The sequence below is a fragment of the Anguilla anguilla genome, chromosome 16, assembly GCF_013347855.1.
Source record: "Anguilla anguilla isolate fAngAng1 chromosome 16, fAngAng1.pri, whole genome shotgun sequence".
Taxonomy (NCBI): Eukaryota; Metazoa; Chordata; class Actinopteri; order Anguilliformes; family Anguillidae; genus Anguilla; species Anguilla anguilla.
Genome location: NC_049216.1, coordinates 1,062,862 through 1,079,607, shown reverse-complemented (window position 1 = coordinate 1,079,607; position 16,746 = coordinate 1,062,862). Strand labels below are relative to the sequence as shown.

Genomic DNA, 16,746 nt, shown 5'->3' with positions numbered 1-16,746 from the left:
ATTGTGTGGATGGGCCTCATGGTGTGGTATCTGTTAAGGCTCTGTTCCAGTGTGTGGATGGGGCCCCATGGCCTTGTATCTGTTAAAGCTCTTTTCCAGTGTGTGGATGGGCCCCATGGTCTGGTATCTGTTAAGGCTCTGTTCGATTGTGTGGATGGGCCTCATGGTGTGGTATCTGTTAAGGCTCTGTTCCAGTGTGTGGATGGGGCCCCATGGCCTGGTATCTGTTAAAGCTCTGTTCCAGTGTGTGGATGGGCCCCATGGTCTGGTATCTGTTAAGGCTCTGTTCCATTGTGTGGATGGGCCTCATGGTGTGGTATCTGTTTAGGCTCTGCTCCAGTGTGTAGATGGGGCCCCATGATCTGGTATCTGCTAAGGCTCTGTTCCAGTGTGTGGATGGGCCCCATGATGTGGTATCTATTAAGGCACTGTTCCAGTGTGTGGATGAACCCCATAGTCTGGTATCTGTTAAGGCTCTGTTCCAGTGTGTGGATGGGCCTCATAGTGTGGTATCTGTCAAGGCACTGTTCCAGTGTGTGGATAGACCCCATAGGGGCGACATAGCTCAGGAGGTAAGACCGATTGTCTGGCAGTCGGAGGGTTGCTGGTTCAAACCCCGCCCTGGGCATGTCGAAGTGTCCTTGAGCAAGACACCTAACCCCTAACCCCTAACTGCTCTGGCGAATGAGAGGCATCAATTGTAAAGCGCTTTGGATAAAAGCGCTATATAAATGCAGTCCATTTACCATTACCATTTACCCCATGGTCAGGTATCTGTTAAGGCTCCATTTCAGTGTGTGGATGGGCCCCATGGTGTGGTATCTGTCAGGGCACTGTTTCACTGCTCCACTGGCTACCGGTCGCTGCCAGGATCCGGTTCAAAGCCCTGACCCTTGCCTACACTGCTGCCAACAGGACAGCCCCCATCTACTTGCAGGACATGACTCGATTCTATGTGCCTGCTCGACCACTCCGCTTTGCGGCAGCAGGGCGCCTTGTAACCCCTCCCACCCGCCAAAAGGGATCACAGAGCTTCTCCACCCTAGCTCCCCAGTGGTGGAACGAACTCCCCGAACCTCTCCCTCACTACCCATCTTCCGCCGTGGCCTGAAGACTCATCTCTTCAGACTATACCTAGACTAACCACCACCACGCTGTATATTTCACTCTAAATCCCCCCCCCTTTTTCATGACACTTGTTACATGTTGCCCCATCCCAGCACTTTTTGGTAATTTGTATTTGTCCTAATACTGTAGCTTATTCTTCTGCCTAGTTGGCTTTGCAGAGGTTAGGTCTGAATAGTGTTCACTGTGTGAACTAAACTGTGTCTTGGCTAGAAATAGCTGTACAAAATAAGTATTGTACCTTACTGAACCCGTGTTTAGCAGTTGTCTATGACCATGAAATGCACTTTTTGTACATCGCTTTGGATAAAAGCGTCTGCCAAATAAATGTAATGTAATGTAATGTAATGATAGACCCCATGATCAGGTATCTGTTAAGGCTCCATTTCAGTGTGTGGATGGGCCCCATGGTCTGGTATCTGTTAAGGCACTGTTCCAGTGTGTTGATGGGCCCCATGGTGTGGTATCTGTTAAGGCACTTTTCCTGTGTGTGGATGGGTCCTGCATTCTGGTATCGAATCTGGATCATGTCAGTACAGAGATGGGAGGCTTCAGCTGGCTGGGATTAAAGCATCTGATTGTTCGCCACTGACCTCTGCTGGTCTACCGGGGCCCTGCAAGTTTTAACCCGGCACGTGTTCCTCTGGATCATGCCTGTTTAGAGCCCTGCTTATAACCTGCAGTGTGATGAGAAGCATCTGCCTAGCATGGTGAGGTTTGGAGAAAAGCAAACGCTGGTCTGCAATCTCCTGAACGGACAATGTGATTGTGAGGGTTAGGGTTAGGTCACAGTGGAGGCTATGATGCATGGATATGACTGGAAGGACAACAACGCCATATTATTTTAAACTCTGTAGAAAAAGAGGAATTCAACCCGTGCTAATATGAGCACCGGGTTACAACGGGTCCGTCAGTTCGAAGAGGTAAGACTGGCTGTGAAAAGCAGAACCTGCACGCCGTTTCATGTCTGAGGTAGGGCATCCTTTTCACTTCTGTTTTGCACTTGAGCACCTTTTGGAACTGATGCAATTATGCAAATGAAAAGAGTATTTTTTTGGATGTCAGCTTGATAGTCCAGTTTCCCTATTTAAATATACAGAGGCTGCGCACTCACACAAGTTCAGGAAAAGTGCTGGAGGTAAAAAGAATATGTTTAAAATGAAGAACAACGTCCATGTATTTTCTCCATTGCAAATTTCACGTAAATTGTTTATTGAAAGTGCTACTGCTGAGCTTTCAGTCAAAGATCTTCATCAGAGCAAGAGTCTTATTTCCCTGCTTAAAAAAAAAAAGTTACTATGGATCAGAGCATCCAATTTCTTAATTCCTCATTTCTGAGATTAGCACCTCCTACTCTGATATCAACACCTCCTGCTCTGAGATCAGCACCTCCTACTCTGAGATCAGCACCTCCTACTCTCAGATCAGCACCTCCTACTTTGAGATCCACACCTCCTGCTCTGAGATCCGCACCTCCTACACTGAGATCATCACCTCCTACTCTAAGATCCACACCTCCTACTCTGAGATCAGCACCTCCTATTCTGATATCAACACCTCCTACTCTGACCATGATCTTGGATAAATTCAGCCTTTTAAGGCATAATGCACAGGGTTAGGATAAGGACAGGCCAAAGCTAATCCTAGATCAGCACTCTCAGATACTTTATGAATATGGGCCCTGGCCTCACCTCTTGTGATACTGTTCCTTCTCGTGCGGGAGCTCCACTCCAGTCTGGTTGTAGTCCTGGGAATCTGCATGGGTCCGGCTCAGGTACTTTCCGGCTTCGTGTTCCGATGGGGTGTCCTGGTCCGGCTGGCCGTCCGAGAGGCTGATGTCATCCTCCACCTTCAGGAACCTTCCACAGCTCTCCTCAAGCCGGGAGCCCTCGTTGTAGAAGAGGAGGGTACGAGAGCGAACTGCAGTGGCAAAGCATCATCAACAGGGGGAGTTAAATGCAGCTCAGTCATTTTCATTTCCGCATGTAAAAAACTCTAAATGTGAATGACATTGGAATGGACTCTCATTCTTAGCGACGATAGCTGCATTAGGCTACTGGGGGGAATGTGCATCAATAATATTGAATTTATTGGCAGAGAATCTTAATACCTTAAAGCCTTTTTTTAATCTGAAAAAGTTAAACCATTATGACCAACACAGACTTGGACACAAATGGAACCTCTAGGAAAATACAAAGCAGGAATATATCCCAAAAGCTTCAATTGATTATCACAACACTTCCTGTGTTAGTTCCGTCATACACTCTGAGGCTGCCAACTTTTTACAGTTTTACTATAATATACTGTTGGCAAAGGGCTCTATTGGCTTCTCTATAATTAATTTGATTGTTTACATTACAGGCATTCAGCAGACACTCTTATCCAGAGCAACTTACACAACTTTTACATAGCATTTTACATTGTATCCATTTATACAGCTGGATATATACTGAAGCAATTGCGGTTAAGTACCTTGCTCAAGAGTACAACGGCAGTGTCCTTTCCTGGGAATCGAACCTGCGACCTTTCGGTTACAAGCCCAGTTCCTTACCCACTGTGCTACACTCCATCCCCATGTTTAAACAACATGGCTGGGGGTGAACACCTTTGCATTCCACTGTACACTTCCTACACTTACTGCCTTTCTTGGGATTAACATCCCCCTCTAGGGAACTACTGCACTTCCAACCCTGGTCTTTGCACTTGCATTTGCACTGTGTGTCACTCTGGATAAACACAACTGCTAATGGCCACAGCAGTAAATTAGAGTAGTGCTCAAACCCATGCCAATCCCTACAGTCCATGTACCTATAACTGTAATCAAACCATGCCAACCCCTTCAGTCCATGTGCCTATAACTATAATCAAACCATGCCAACCTGTACAGCCCATGTACCTATAACTATAATCAAACCATGCCAACCCCTACAATCCATGTGCCTATAACTATAATCAAACCATGCCAATCCCTACAGTCCATGTACCTATAACTATAATCAAACCATGCCAATCCCTTCAGTCCATGTACCTATAACTATAATCAAACCATGCCATTCCCTACAGTCCATGTACCTATAACTGTAATCAAATTGATGGAGTTGTATCTTGCCTTGCAGGTGGCACAGAGAATTATGCCAAATGGATATATGTAAATACATATTTCAAACACATGAATATGAAAAATGGTCCAGGGCCTGATTCAGCCAGACACGCAGGGCCTGATTCAGCCAGACACACAGGGCCTGATTCAGCCAGACATGTAGGGCCTGATTCAGCCAGACACACAGCGCCTGATTCAGCCAGACAGGCAGGGCCTGATTCAGCCAGACAGGCAGGGTCTGATTTAGCCAGACACACAGCGCCTGATTCAGCCAGACACTATCAGATGGGCCCACTGTTGGAGACAGAATGCAGGCCCTGTGGGCTGTGAGCCGTGAAGCACAGACGTACTTTGAGTGGCGGTGTAGACTTCAGCCGACAGGAGTGGGGAGGATTTCACTATGTGGGTCACAGAGGAGAACTCGGGCAGACAGGGCATAATGGAGCCCAGCACCAGCAAGAAACACAGCGCCACCACCTGGCAGGGATGAACATATACAGGGAGATTCAGGCTGAAGGCATATCACAGGACAGCCTATAGATGGCACTGTTCCCATGGCCACAGTACACAGTGCACAGTCACAGTAAAATGGAAATAATGAGCCCACTAATATTTTATTTCACATCTGAGTTTGATGAGTTGGCCCTGTATCAAATGTTTTAGATGTGACTATTTGCAAATGTATATGTGTGATATGTGTGTGTATATGTGTGAGAGAGAGAGGATGTGCATCAGTGTGTGGGTGTGTGTACGCAGGTATTTGGACATGTATACAGAGAGGATGTGCAGCAGTGTGTGGGTGTGTGTATGCGGGTATTTGCACATGTATACAGAGAGGATGTGCAGCAGTGTGTGGGTGTGTGTATGTGGGTATTTGCACATGTATACAGAGAGGATGTGCATCAGTGTGTGGGTGTGTGTATGCGGGTACTTGCACATGTATACAGAGAGGATGTGGATCAGTGTGTGGGTGTGTGTATGTGGGTAGTTGCACATGTATACAGAGAGGATGTGCAGGAATGTGTGTGTCTGTGTGTTAGCGAGTCTGTCTCATTGCACACAGCAGAAAGCTCTGGATGGCTGCTTACCATCAGACAGGTGCCAGTCTGAGTGGAGGCCATCTTGCACAACTGAGGCACCTTCCCAGCCACCAGAACCCGGAGCTTCTGAAGCTGCTGGAGCAGAGACCTGTCAACCAGCAGGATGGACAGACGGACACGCGTCACACAAACCGCCAACCCTACCTGCATTCTGCCAATGCCCGCCCCCCAGCCAATGCCCAACCCTCCAGTCAATGCCCGCCCACCAGTCAATGCCCACCCCTCAGCCAATGCCCGCCCCCCAGTCCATGCCCACCCCCCAGTCAATGCTCACCATAAAGTCAATATCCACCCCCCAGTGAGGCAGAACCTCAGCCACTTTAGAACCGTGAAACATTTCATGACTTTGAAACGGATGTGAAAATCAATTTTGTATGCTTGCTTAAAACTGCAGGCTTGTTTTTAGGCGATTTTCATTCTGTGGTTGTCCTGCTTAGCTCAGTGCTACTCTACACCAGGTTCTGTGGGCTACAGTGTCTGCAGGTATTTGCTCCATGTACTACAGCACCGGAACCAAGGAGGTGAAATAATTAGGGAAATCTGGTGCTGTAGTGCATGGCTAGAGGAAATACTTGCAGACAGTGTGGCCTGCAGGACCTGGAGCTGAGTAGACCTGGCTTAGCTTACATTAATGAGATCAGTAAATGAGATCTCATTAGAACATTCACCTATTTTTTTATCTACTGGCTTTCCAAAACGCAGCCATCATCCCCATTTCCAAAACCTGCTATGTCTGGCTTTTCTTTTTTGGAAACCGTTTGAGTTAATCTCCACCTATATTCTGCTCTTCAGAAGTAAGACAAGACCAATACACTGCCTTTTGCATGATTTTGGTTGCATTTTAAGTTTTGGTCAAAGGATTTGATTTAATGCTTGAATTGTTTCTTAAATACATAATTTGTTAAGTAGTTGTTAGGCAGATTCTCCCGTCTTTATGACATGCGGATGGCTGGACGCCCTTGGCTCCATGGACAGGATGAGACATCCAGATGATTTAGAGCTCAGTGCAGCTGTACAGCATCTGGGAAAAAAAAGCTGATCCCACAGACTGACACAGTCCTGTTCTGGCTGAAATGAGAGTGAGATAATAGAAACCTGCAGTGGACACTGCACTCCAAACGGTGGCACAACCACAGACTTCTTCCCCTTGTATTGTTTGCGGAAGCATAGCAGCCGTTCAGTTTGAACAAGCTTCCCTCAGTTTCTATAAGAGCCACTGATGCCAACTGCTAAGAGGGTAGATCTTCCTTTCTATTTACTCACACATGCACCCAAATTCATTTTACATTGCAGTTTATAAAACTTTTGGGCATTTAGCAGACTTATTCAGAGGAACTTATGTCTCCAATACAAGGATAACTGAAGTCAGGCACACTCTCACAACTTTAACAAAAATCTGTCATAAGGCATGGGTTTTTAGTCCTAGAGGTGCACACATTATAAGACTCTGCAAAGATTGGAATCATACAGCTTCACACATTATAAGACTCTGGGAATTATACAGCTTCACACATAAGACTCTGGGAATCATACAGCTTCACACATTATAAGACTCTGGGAATTATACAGCTTCACACATTATAAGACTCTGGAAATCATACAGCTTCACACATTATAAGACTCTGGGAATCATACAGCTTCACACATTATAAGACTCTGGGAATCATACAGCTTCACACATTATAAGACTCTGGGAATCATACAGCTTCACACATTATAAGACTCTGGGAATCATACAGCTTCACACATTATAAGACTCTGGGAATTATACAGCTTCACACATTATAAGACTCTGGGAATCATACAGCTTCACACATTATAAGACTAAGACTCTGGGAATCATACGCTTCACACATTATAAGACTCTGGGAATCATACAACTTCACACATTAAAAGACTAAGACTCTGGGAATCATACAGCTTCACACATTATAAGACTCATGGAATCATACAGCTTCACACACTATAAGACTCTGGGAATCATACAACTTCACACATTATAAGACTAAGACTCTGGGAATCATACAGCTTCACACATTATAAGACTCTGGGAATTATACAGCTTCACACATTATAAGACTCTGGGAATCATACAGCTTCACACATTATAAGACTCTGGGAATCATACAGCTTCACACATTATAAGACTAAGACTCTGGGAATCATACAGCTTCACACATTATAAGACTCTGGGAATTATACAGCTTCACACATTATAAGACTCTGGGAATCATACAGCTTCACACATTATAAGACTAAGACTCTGGGAATCATACAGCTTCACACATTATAAGACTCTGGGAATCATTCAGCTTCACACATTATAAGACTCTGGGAATCATACAGCTTCACACATTATAAGACTCTGGGAATCATACAGCTTCACACATTATAAGACTCTGAGAATTATACAGCTTCACACATTATAAGACTAAGACTCTGGGAATCATACAGCTTCACACATTATAAGACTCTGGGAATCATACAGCTTCACACATTATAAGACTCTGGGAATCATACAGCTTCACACATTATAAGACTAAGACTCTGGGAATCATACAGCTTCACACATTATAAGACTCTGGGAATCATACAGCTTCACACATTATAAGACTCTGGGAATCATACAGCTTCACACATTATAAGACTCTGGGAATCATACAGCTTCACACATTATAAGACTCTGGGAATCATACAGCTTCACACATTATAAGACTCTGGGAATTATACAGCTTCACACATTATAAGACTCTGGGAATCATACAGCTTCACACATTATAAGACTAAGACTCTGGGAATCATACGCTTCACACATTATAAGACTCTGGGAATCATACAACTTCACACATTAAAAGACTAAGACTCTGGGAATCATACAGCTTCACACATTATAAGACTCATGGAATCATACAGCTTCACACACTATAAGACTCTGGGAATCATACAACTTCACACATTATAAGACTAAGACTCTGGGAATCATACAGCTTCACACATTATAAGACTCTGGGAATTATACAGCTTCACACATTATAAGACTCTGGGAATCATACAGCTTCACACATTATAAGACTCTGGGAATCATACAGCTTCACACATTATAAGACTAAGACTCTGGGAATCATACAGCTTCACACATTATAAGACTCTGGGAATTATACAGCTTCACACATTATAAGACTCTGGGAATCATACAGCTTCACACATTATAAGACTAAGACTCTGGAATCATACAGCTTCACACATTATAAGACTCTGGGAATCATTCAGCTTCACACATTATAAGACTCTGGGAATCATACAGCTTCACACATTATAAGACTCTGGGAATCATACAGCTTCACACATTATAAGACTCTGGGAATCATACAGCTTCACACATTATAAGACTCTGGGAATCATACAGCTTCACACATTATAAGACTCTGAGAATTATACAGCTTCACACATTATAAGACTAAGACTCTGGGAATCATACAGCTTCACACATTATAAGACTCTGGGAATTATACAGCTTCACACATTATAAGACTCTGGGAATCATACAGCTTCACACATTATAAGACTAAGACTCTGGGAATCATACAGCTTCACACATTATAAGACTCTGAGAATTATACTGCTTCACACATTATAAGACTCATGGAATCATACAGCTTCACACATTATAAGACTAAGACTCTGGGAATCATACAGCTTCACACATTATAAGACTCTGGGAATTATACAGCTTCACACATTATAAGACTCTGGGAATCATACAGCTTCACACATTATAAGACTAAGACTCTGGGAATCATACAGCTTCACACATTATAAGACTCTGAGAATTATACTGCTTCACACATTATAAGACTCATGGAATCATACAGCTTCACACATTATAAGACTAAGACTCTGGGAATCATACAGCTTCACACATTATAAGACTCTGGGAATTATACAGCTTCACACATTATAAGACTCTGGGAATCATACAGCTTCACACATTATAAGACTAAGACTCTGGGAATCATACAGCTTCACACATTATAAGACTCTGAGAATTATACTGCTTCACACATTATAAGACTCATGGAATCATACAGCTTCACACATTATAAGACTAAGACTCTGGGAATCATACAGCTTCACACATTATAAGACTCTGGGAATTATACAGCTTCACACATTATAAGACTCTGGGAATCATACAGCTTCACACATTATAAGACTAAGACTCTGGGAATCATACAGCTTCACACATTATAAGACTCTGAGAATCATACAGCTTCACACATTATAAGACTAAGACTCTGGGAATCATACGCTTCACACATTATAAGACTCTGGGAATCATACAGCTTCACACATTATAAGACTCATGGAATCATACAGCTTCACACATAAGACTCTGGGAATCATACAGCTTCACACATTATAAGACTAAGACTCTGGGAATCATACAGCTTCACACATTATAAGACTCTGGGAATCATACAGCTTCACACATTATAAGACTAAGACTCTGGGAATCATACAGCTTCACACATTATAAGACTCTGGGAATCATACAGCTTCACACATTATAATACTCAAAAAATGATTCTTCTGGAGATTTTTTTTCCTCAGCTTTCTGTAGGAAACTCACACAAAAAAAGAAAAAGAGGGAGATGGTGCTGAGTAAATCCAAATGGTAACGCAGCAGCAGCAACAACAACAGGAGCTTTTGGCCACCACCGCGCTGGTCTGTACATAAGTCTGTGCTAAACTGCGTCAGCATGGCCATGTTTACCACTAGAATCTTGTCACTTCCGGTGTGCTGATGTCACACAAAGACAGTGCACCTATTGGCTGTTGAGAGAGTTGAATTTTAAGTGGCATTGGTGATCATAATAGACCTTTTGAGGCAAAACTGAAAACTCATAATAATATTAAACATGTTTGCTTTTTGTCAGAACTGATTTTGGTCTCATCTGACAATAGCACTCTCTTCCAGTCATAATTCCAATGAGGTTTGGCAAGCTCCAGATTCTTGGTTTTGTTTATTGTGCTCAGTAAGGGCTGTCTTCATGCCACCCTTCCAAAGAGTTAATTGGTATGGAGGTGACATTTTATGTTTTTTTTTAGACTTGTTGACCGCAAGAAACAAACCAATCTCTGCAATTCTTAAACAGTGATCCTTGGGTTATTAATGGCCTCCCTCACCATCTTCCTCACTGTCCGTGGGGACACCATGCACTTGCTTCCTCTTCCTGGCAAATTTGCAACCATTCCATATGTTTTACACCTTTTTATTATTGCCCTTACAGTGCTAAGTGGTATGTTTAACCGTTTATGTCCTTTTTTGTACCCATTACCAGACTTATGACAGTAAATTATCATCGGTCTCTTCTGAATTGACAATTATTTGGCTTTTCCCATGCTGATGGATGACAAAGGGATTTTGTATGCTTGTTACCTCATGGAATGACACAATATAGTTCCTTTAGACTGAGGTGCACTAAATTAAGTAAAATTGTATTGCCAATTTCATTTTGTTTGATTTTACTTACAATAATTGTTAGGGGTGCCAATAATTATGGCACCTATGGTTTTCAGAAAAAATTAGATTACTTAATAAAAAAAAACATTGAAGCATGAGAGTAAATGTATTGAAATAAAAGTATATTGTTTTCCCATATGTTTGAACATAACATATAGATATCTGTGTCATTTATTATATGCAGCCTTTTTTCTTCATTTTTATTAAGGGTGGCAATAATTCTGGAGCCCACTGTGTATATATATATATATATATACACGTAATGCAAATAAAGCTTATTTGAATTTGAGACAGAAAGAGAGCAAGAGAGAGAGGGAGAGGCCATGGCTAGCTAGCTAACATTATCTTTTGTTAGCTAATACAATGCTAACTAATACATTATTTTTTTGTCTTTGGCTAACACATAGCTAACATTGACGTTCTGACAGAGAGATCTGACCAATCTTCTGTATTGATAGAGGGGATAGAATTTGTTGTGACATGACCAGAGGTGGCTCAGCATAGTGTCACTGTTCTATAGCCATTACACAAGTCAGTATGCAGTACAATGACCCGTTTCCTTCAGTGAATAAATGAGGCCCAGGGATGCTTATTAGCTCCACCCAACATACCACTACAGCCAATGGGTGGTGAGCTTTCAACCATGGCCCTCACCAGCCATTTCACACAACAAAAGATCCGAATAGCTAGTGGAGCTAAAGCCCTAGGTCCCAATCTGAAGGAACCAGTCAGTCTAATAGCTTAGCCAGGGTCCAGGGCCCATTCCACAGCACACATGATAACTGCCACTTTGGACCAACTATGTCTCACCTGTTAGTGCTCTCTAAGGTTTCCACCTTCTTCCAAAGCTGGTTGTTTTCAGAAGTGAATGACTCCACCCTGCAGAATTAAACACAGATACCTGGCTCAGGTTGGTCCCAAGAGGTGACACACACACAACCTTAAACAGTGATTCTCTGACCTTGTGATTAATAGTTTCAATACAGCAACTTGTTAGCAACTTACTTTTTAACAGCTTAAAAGTTCACGGTTGTGATATTAATGTGTGTAATTTATCTTGTAGAACAAAACGTGAAACTCTCTCAGGCTTACGTTCACCACAGACCTTATTTGTGGCAGAAAATGAAATCCTTTTGGGAAAAAAACATTGGAAAGCCGTGGCTGAAAAATTTGATCTTACTTCCGGGTTTCAGGACTACAAACACTCTATTAAGAATACCACTAACTGTTGTTCCATGTTACCTACGTTGGAGTTACTCAGTGAGAATCTCTTGTTTTCAAATTAGTTACAGTTTAACCACACAAGTATAGCTGCAACTTATTGTAAAGTGTTACCAGAAATCTTTCTTTGATTGCTTGTGTTTATTTGTTTTACAGTGTGTAATGTTTGCTATATCAATTTAAAGAAGGGTCCATTATTATTATTATTATTATTATTATTATTATTATTATTATTATTATTATTATTATTATTAATAATGCTACTATTAATAATGCTAATAATTAATAATGCTACTAATAATGCTGCTATTATTATTAATAACTGCTCACTTCACAGTCTTCAGTCTTCTTCTTTTGAAATCCAATAAATGGTCCCCAACAAATGTTTTTTTTCTTTCTTTCGTTTGAGCAAAAGTTGATCTCCCAAGTCATTTTATTATTGTGAACAACATCATTGGCATTGTTAGGATCTTCCCTGGTTTTATTTTATGTAAGAAAACTTCAAGATAATCATCATTATGTCTTAGTTATAGCAAAGCGCATTTAGCTATTTCACTACAGGATTATAACGGAAAATTAAAATGGAGCAACAATAATTATGTATGTTTCAGTGGAAATATCATGGCAGTAGAACACTGGTAATATCCCTGTGCTGTGACTCAGTAGCACTGCTCCGTAAATTGGATGACATCACTGGGGTGTAGTTGAATTAAGGTGTAGCAGGGACACACAGAGTGACAGGTCTCATTCTGCTTACTTTTTCTCCAGACATTCCAAATACTCCTTTTTTTTCCTGCGGCTCTCCTGGGCTGAAATCTGAAGACCAAACATAAACCACTAGAACTAAAAAATGCAGAATGAGAAGAACAGACCATCCAGTCCATCTAGAAGTTAAGAACATAATAATACATAATCATCATAACAGACCATCCATCCCATCTAGAAGTTAAGAACATAATAATACATAATCGGCATAACAGACCAGCCAGCCCATCCAGAAATTAAGATCATAATAATACATACTCTTCAGAACAGATCATCTATTCGATCTAGAAGTTAAGAACATAAGAAATTCACCTGCAGACTACAGAGTAACCAGTACTTTCACCCAAAAGTTACCAATTCAAGGGAGTATCCCCTATATCAGGTAATACATTGCATTGTGAGGGATGTTCACAAAAAGATGTTGGATTGAGAGGGTGAAAGTGTTCTAGCTCACACATACTAAGATACTAGAGTGAGTGGGTGAGAGGGTTCTAGTTCACTCACACTAAGATGTAGGAGTGAGAGGGTTCTAGCTTTCTCATACTAAGATACTGGAGTGAGAGGGTTCTAGCTCTCTCACACTAAGATGCAGGAGTGAGAGGGTTATAGCTCTCTCACACTAAGATGCTGGAGTGAGAGTGTTCTAGCTCTCTCACACTAAGATGCTGGAGTGAGAGGGTTCTAGCTCACTCACACAACAATGCTGGAGTGGGAGTGTTATAGCTTAGTCACACGAAGATGCTGGAGAGAGAGGGTGAGAGGGTTATAGCTCACTCACACTAAGATGCTGGAGAGAGAGGGTTCTAGCTTACTCACACTAAGATGCTGGAGTAAGAGGGTGAGAGGTTTATAGCTCACTCACACAAAGATGCTGGAGTGAGTGGATTATAGCTCTCTCACACTAAGATGCTAGAGTAAGAGGGTTCTAGCTCTCTCACACCAAGATGCTGGAGTGAGAGTGTTATAACTCTCTCACACTAAGATGCTGAGTGAGAGTGTTATAGCTTACTCACACTAAGATGCTGGAGTGAGAGGGTTATAGCTTACTCACACTAAGATACCGGAGTGAGAGGGTTCTAGCTCACTCACACTAAGATGCTGGAGTGAGCGTGGTATAGCTCTCTCACACTAAGATGCTGGAGTGAGAGGATTATAGTTCACTCACACTAAGATGCTGGAGTGAGAGAGTGAGAGGGTTATAGCTTACTCACACTAAGATGCTGGAGTGAGAGGATTATAGCTCACTCACACAAAGATGCTGGAGTGAGAGGGTTCTAGCTCACTCACTCACTCACACTAAGATGCTGGAGTGAGAGGATTATAGTTCACTCACACTAAGATGCTGGAGTGAGAGAGTGAGAGTGTTATAGCTTATTCACACTAATATGCTGGAGTGAGAGGGTTCTAGCTTACTCACACTAAGATACTGGAGTGAGAGGATTCTAGCTCACTCATACTAAGATGCTGGAGTGAGAGTGTTATAGCTTACTCACAGTAAGATGCTGGAGTGAGAGGGTTCTAGCTCACTCACACTAAGATGATTGAGTGAGAGGGTTATAGCTCACTCACACTAAGACGCTGGGGTGAGAGGGTTCTAGCTCACTCACACTAAGATGCTGGAGTGAGAGTGTTATAGCTCACTCACACTAAGATGATTGAGTGAGAGGGTTATAGCTCACTCACACTAAGATGCTGGGGTGAGAGGGTTCTAGCTCACTCACACTAAGATTCTGGAGTGAGAGAGTTCTAGCTTACTCACACTAAGATACTGGAGCGAGAGGGTTATAGCTTACTCACAATAAGATGCTGGGGTGAGAGGGTGAGAGGGTTCTAGCTCATTCACACTAAGATACCGGAGTGAGAGGGTTCTAGCTCACACACTAAGATACTGGATTGAGAGTGTTATAGCTTACTCACACTAAGATGCTAGAGTGAGAGGGTGAGAGGGTTCTAGCTCACTCACAATAGGATTCTGGAGTGAGAGGGTTATAGCTCACTCACACTAAGATACTGGAGTGAGAGGGTTCTAGCTCACTCACAATAACATACTGGAGTGAGAGGGTTATACCTCACTCACACTAAGATACTGGAGTGAGAGGGTTCTAGCTCACTCACAATAACATACTGGAGTGAGAGGGTTATAGCTCACTCACACTAAGATGCTGGATTGAGAGGGTGATAGGGTTCCAGCTCACTCACACTAAGATACTGGAGTGAGAGGGTTATAGCTTACTCATACTAAGATGCTAGAGTGAGAGGGTGAGAGGGTTCTAGCTCACTCACACTAAGACTACAGAGTAACCAGTACTTTCACCCACAAGTTACCAATGCAAGGGAGTGTCCCCTATATCAGGCAATACATTGCATTGTGAGGGATGTTCACAAAAAGATGTTGGATTGAGAGGGTGAAAGTGTTCTAGCTCACACATACTAAGATACTGGAGTGAGTGGGTGAGAGGGTTCTAGTTCACTCACACTAAGATGTAGGGGTGAGAGGGTGAGAGGGTTCTAGCATTCTCATACTAAGATACTGGAGTGAGAGGGTTCTAGCTCTCTCACACTAAGATGCTGGAGTGAGAGGGTTATAGCTCTCTCACATTAAGATGCAGGAGTGAGAGGGTTCTAGCTTTCTCATACTAAGATGCTGGAGTGAGATGGTTCTAGCTCACTCACACTAAGATACTGGAGTGAGAGGGTTATAGCTTACTCATACTAAGATACTGGAGTGAGAGGGTTATAGCTCACTCACACTAAGATAGTGGGAGGGTTTTGGGCTGTTTTTCACAGTGGCGTCTGATTTGAGTCCTTGCTGAGAGCAGGATTGTTTCGGGGATGAAGCACACGCACCTTGTTTTTAATTTTCCTGCGGACCCTCTTGAGTGCCTTCTCCTCAGTCTTGGAGAGGGGTAGCTTGTTGGGTATGGGATACCCCTCCGCAATCAGTGTACGCTTCTCCTCCTCTGTGAGAATCAGGGGTCCAGAGGTACCCTGCAGCTTCTGTACAGACAAGGGCCATGAAGTCTCATTAATCAGGATCATAACCTTACAGCAGCACTATGAGCCTGACCAGGCTGCTCATAACCATACAGCACTATGAGCCTGACCAGGCTGCTCATAATGTCACAGTACTATGAGCCTGATCAGGCTGTTCATAACCATACAGCACTATGAGTCTGACCAGGCTGCTCATAACCTTACTGCACTATGAGCCTGACCAGGCTGCTCATAACCTTACAGCACTATGAGCCTGACCAGGCTGCTCATAACCTTACAGCACTATGAGCCTGACCGGGCTGCTCATAAACTTACAGCACTATGAGCCTGACCAGGCTGCTCATATCCTTACAGCACTATGAGCCTGACCAGGCTGCTCATAACCTTACAGCACTATGAGCCTGACCTGGCTGTTCATAACCTTACTGCACTATGAGCCTGACCAGGCTGCTCATAACCTTACAGCACTATGAGCCTGATCAGGCTGTTCATAACCATACAGCACTATGAGTCTGACCAGGCTGCTCATAACCTTACTGCACTATGAGCCTGACCAGGCTGCTCATAACCTTACAGCACTATGAGCCTGACCAGGCTGTTCATAACCTTACAGCACTATGAGCCTGACCAGGCTGCTCATAACCTTACAGCACTATGAGCCTGACCAGGCTGTTCATAACCATACAGCACTATGAGTCTGACCAGGCTGCTCATAACCTTACAGCACTATGAGCCTGACCAGGCTGCTCATAACCTTACAGCACTATGAGTCTGACCAGGCTGTATAAATAGAATGTAAATGCTATCTAAAAAGTTGTGTTGGTTGCTCTGGATAAGAGCGTCTGCTAAATGCACGTAATGTAATGCTGTGCAATTTATGCCATTAAGGTTTTTATGTCACTGACAACTGTGTTTGG

The 16,746-nt window shown here is 42.9% G+C and overlaps 1 protein-coding gene across 1 annotated transcript in view; it reads right to left on the bottom strand.

Moving 5' to 3' along the window:
• Positions 1–16,746, bottom strand: part of LOC118215527 (cyclic AMP-responsive element-binding protein 3-like protein 1) — a 47,497-nt gene that overhangs the window by 2,616 nt on the left and 28,135 nt on the right. The window contains exons 6-11 of the mRNA XM_035396418.1: positions 15,683–15,832; positions 12,828–12,886; positions 11,660–11,728; positions 5,314–5,413; positions 4,576–4,702; positions 2,817–3,045 (exon numbers count right to left, since the gene is read on the bottom strand). Coding sequence (XP_035252309.1) covers positions 2,817–3,045; positions 4,576–4,702; positions 5,314–5,413; positions 11,660–11,728; positions 12,828–12,886; positions 15,683–15,832 — 734 coding nt within the window. The remainder of the gene's footprint in view (positions 1–2,816; positions 3,046–4,575; positions 4,703–5,313; positions 5,414–11,659; positions 11,729–12,827; positions 12,887–15,682; positions 15,833–16,746) is intronic.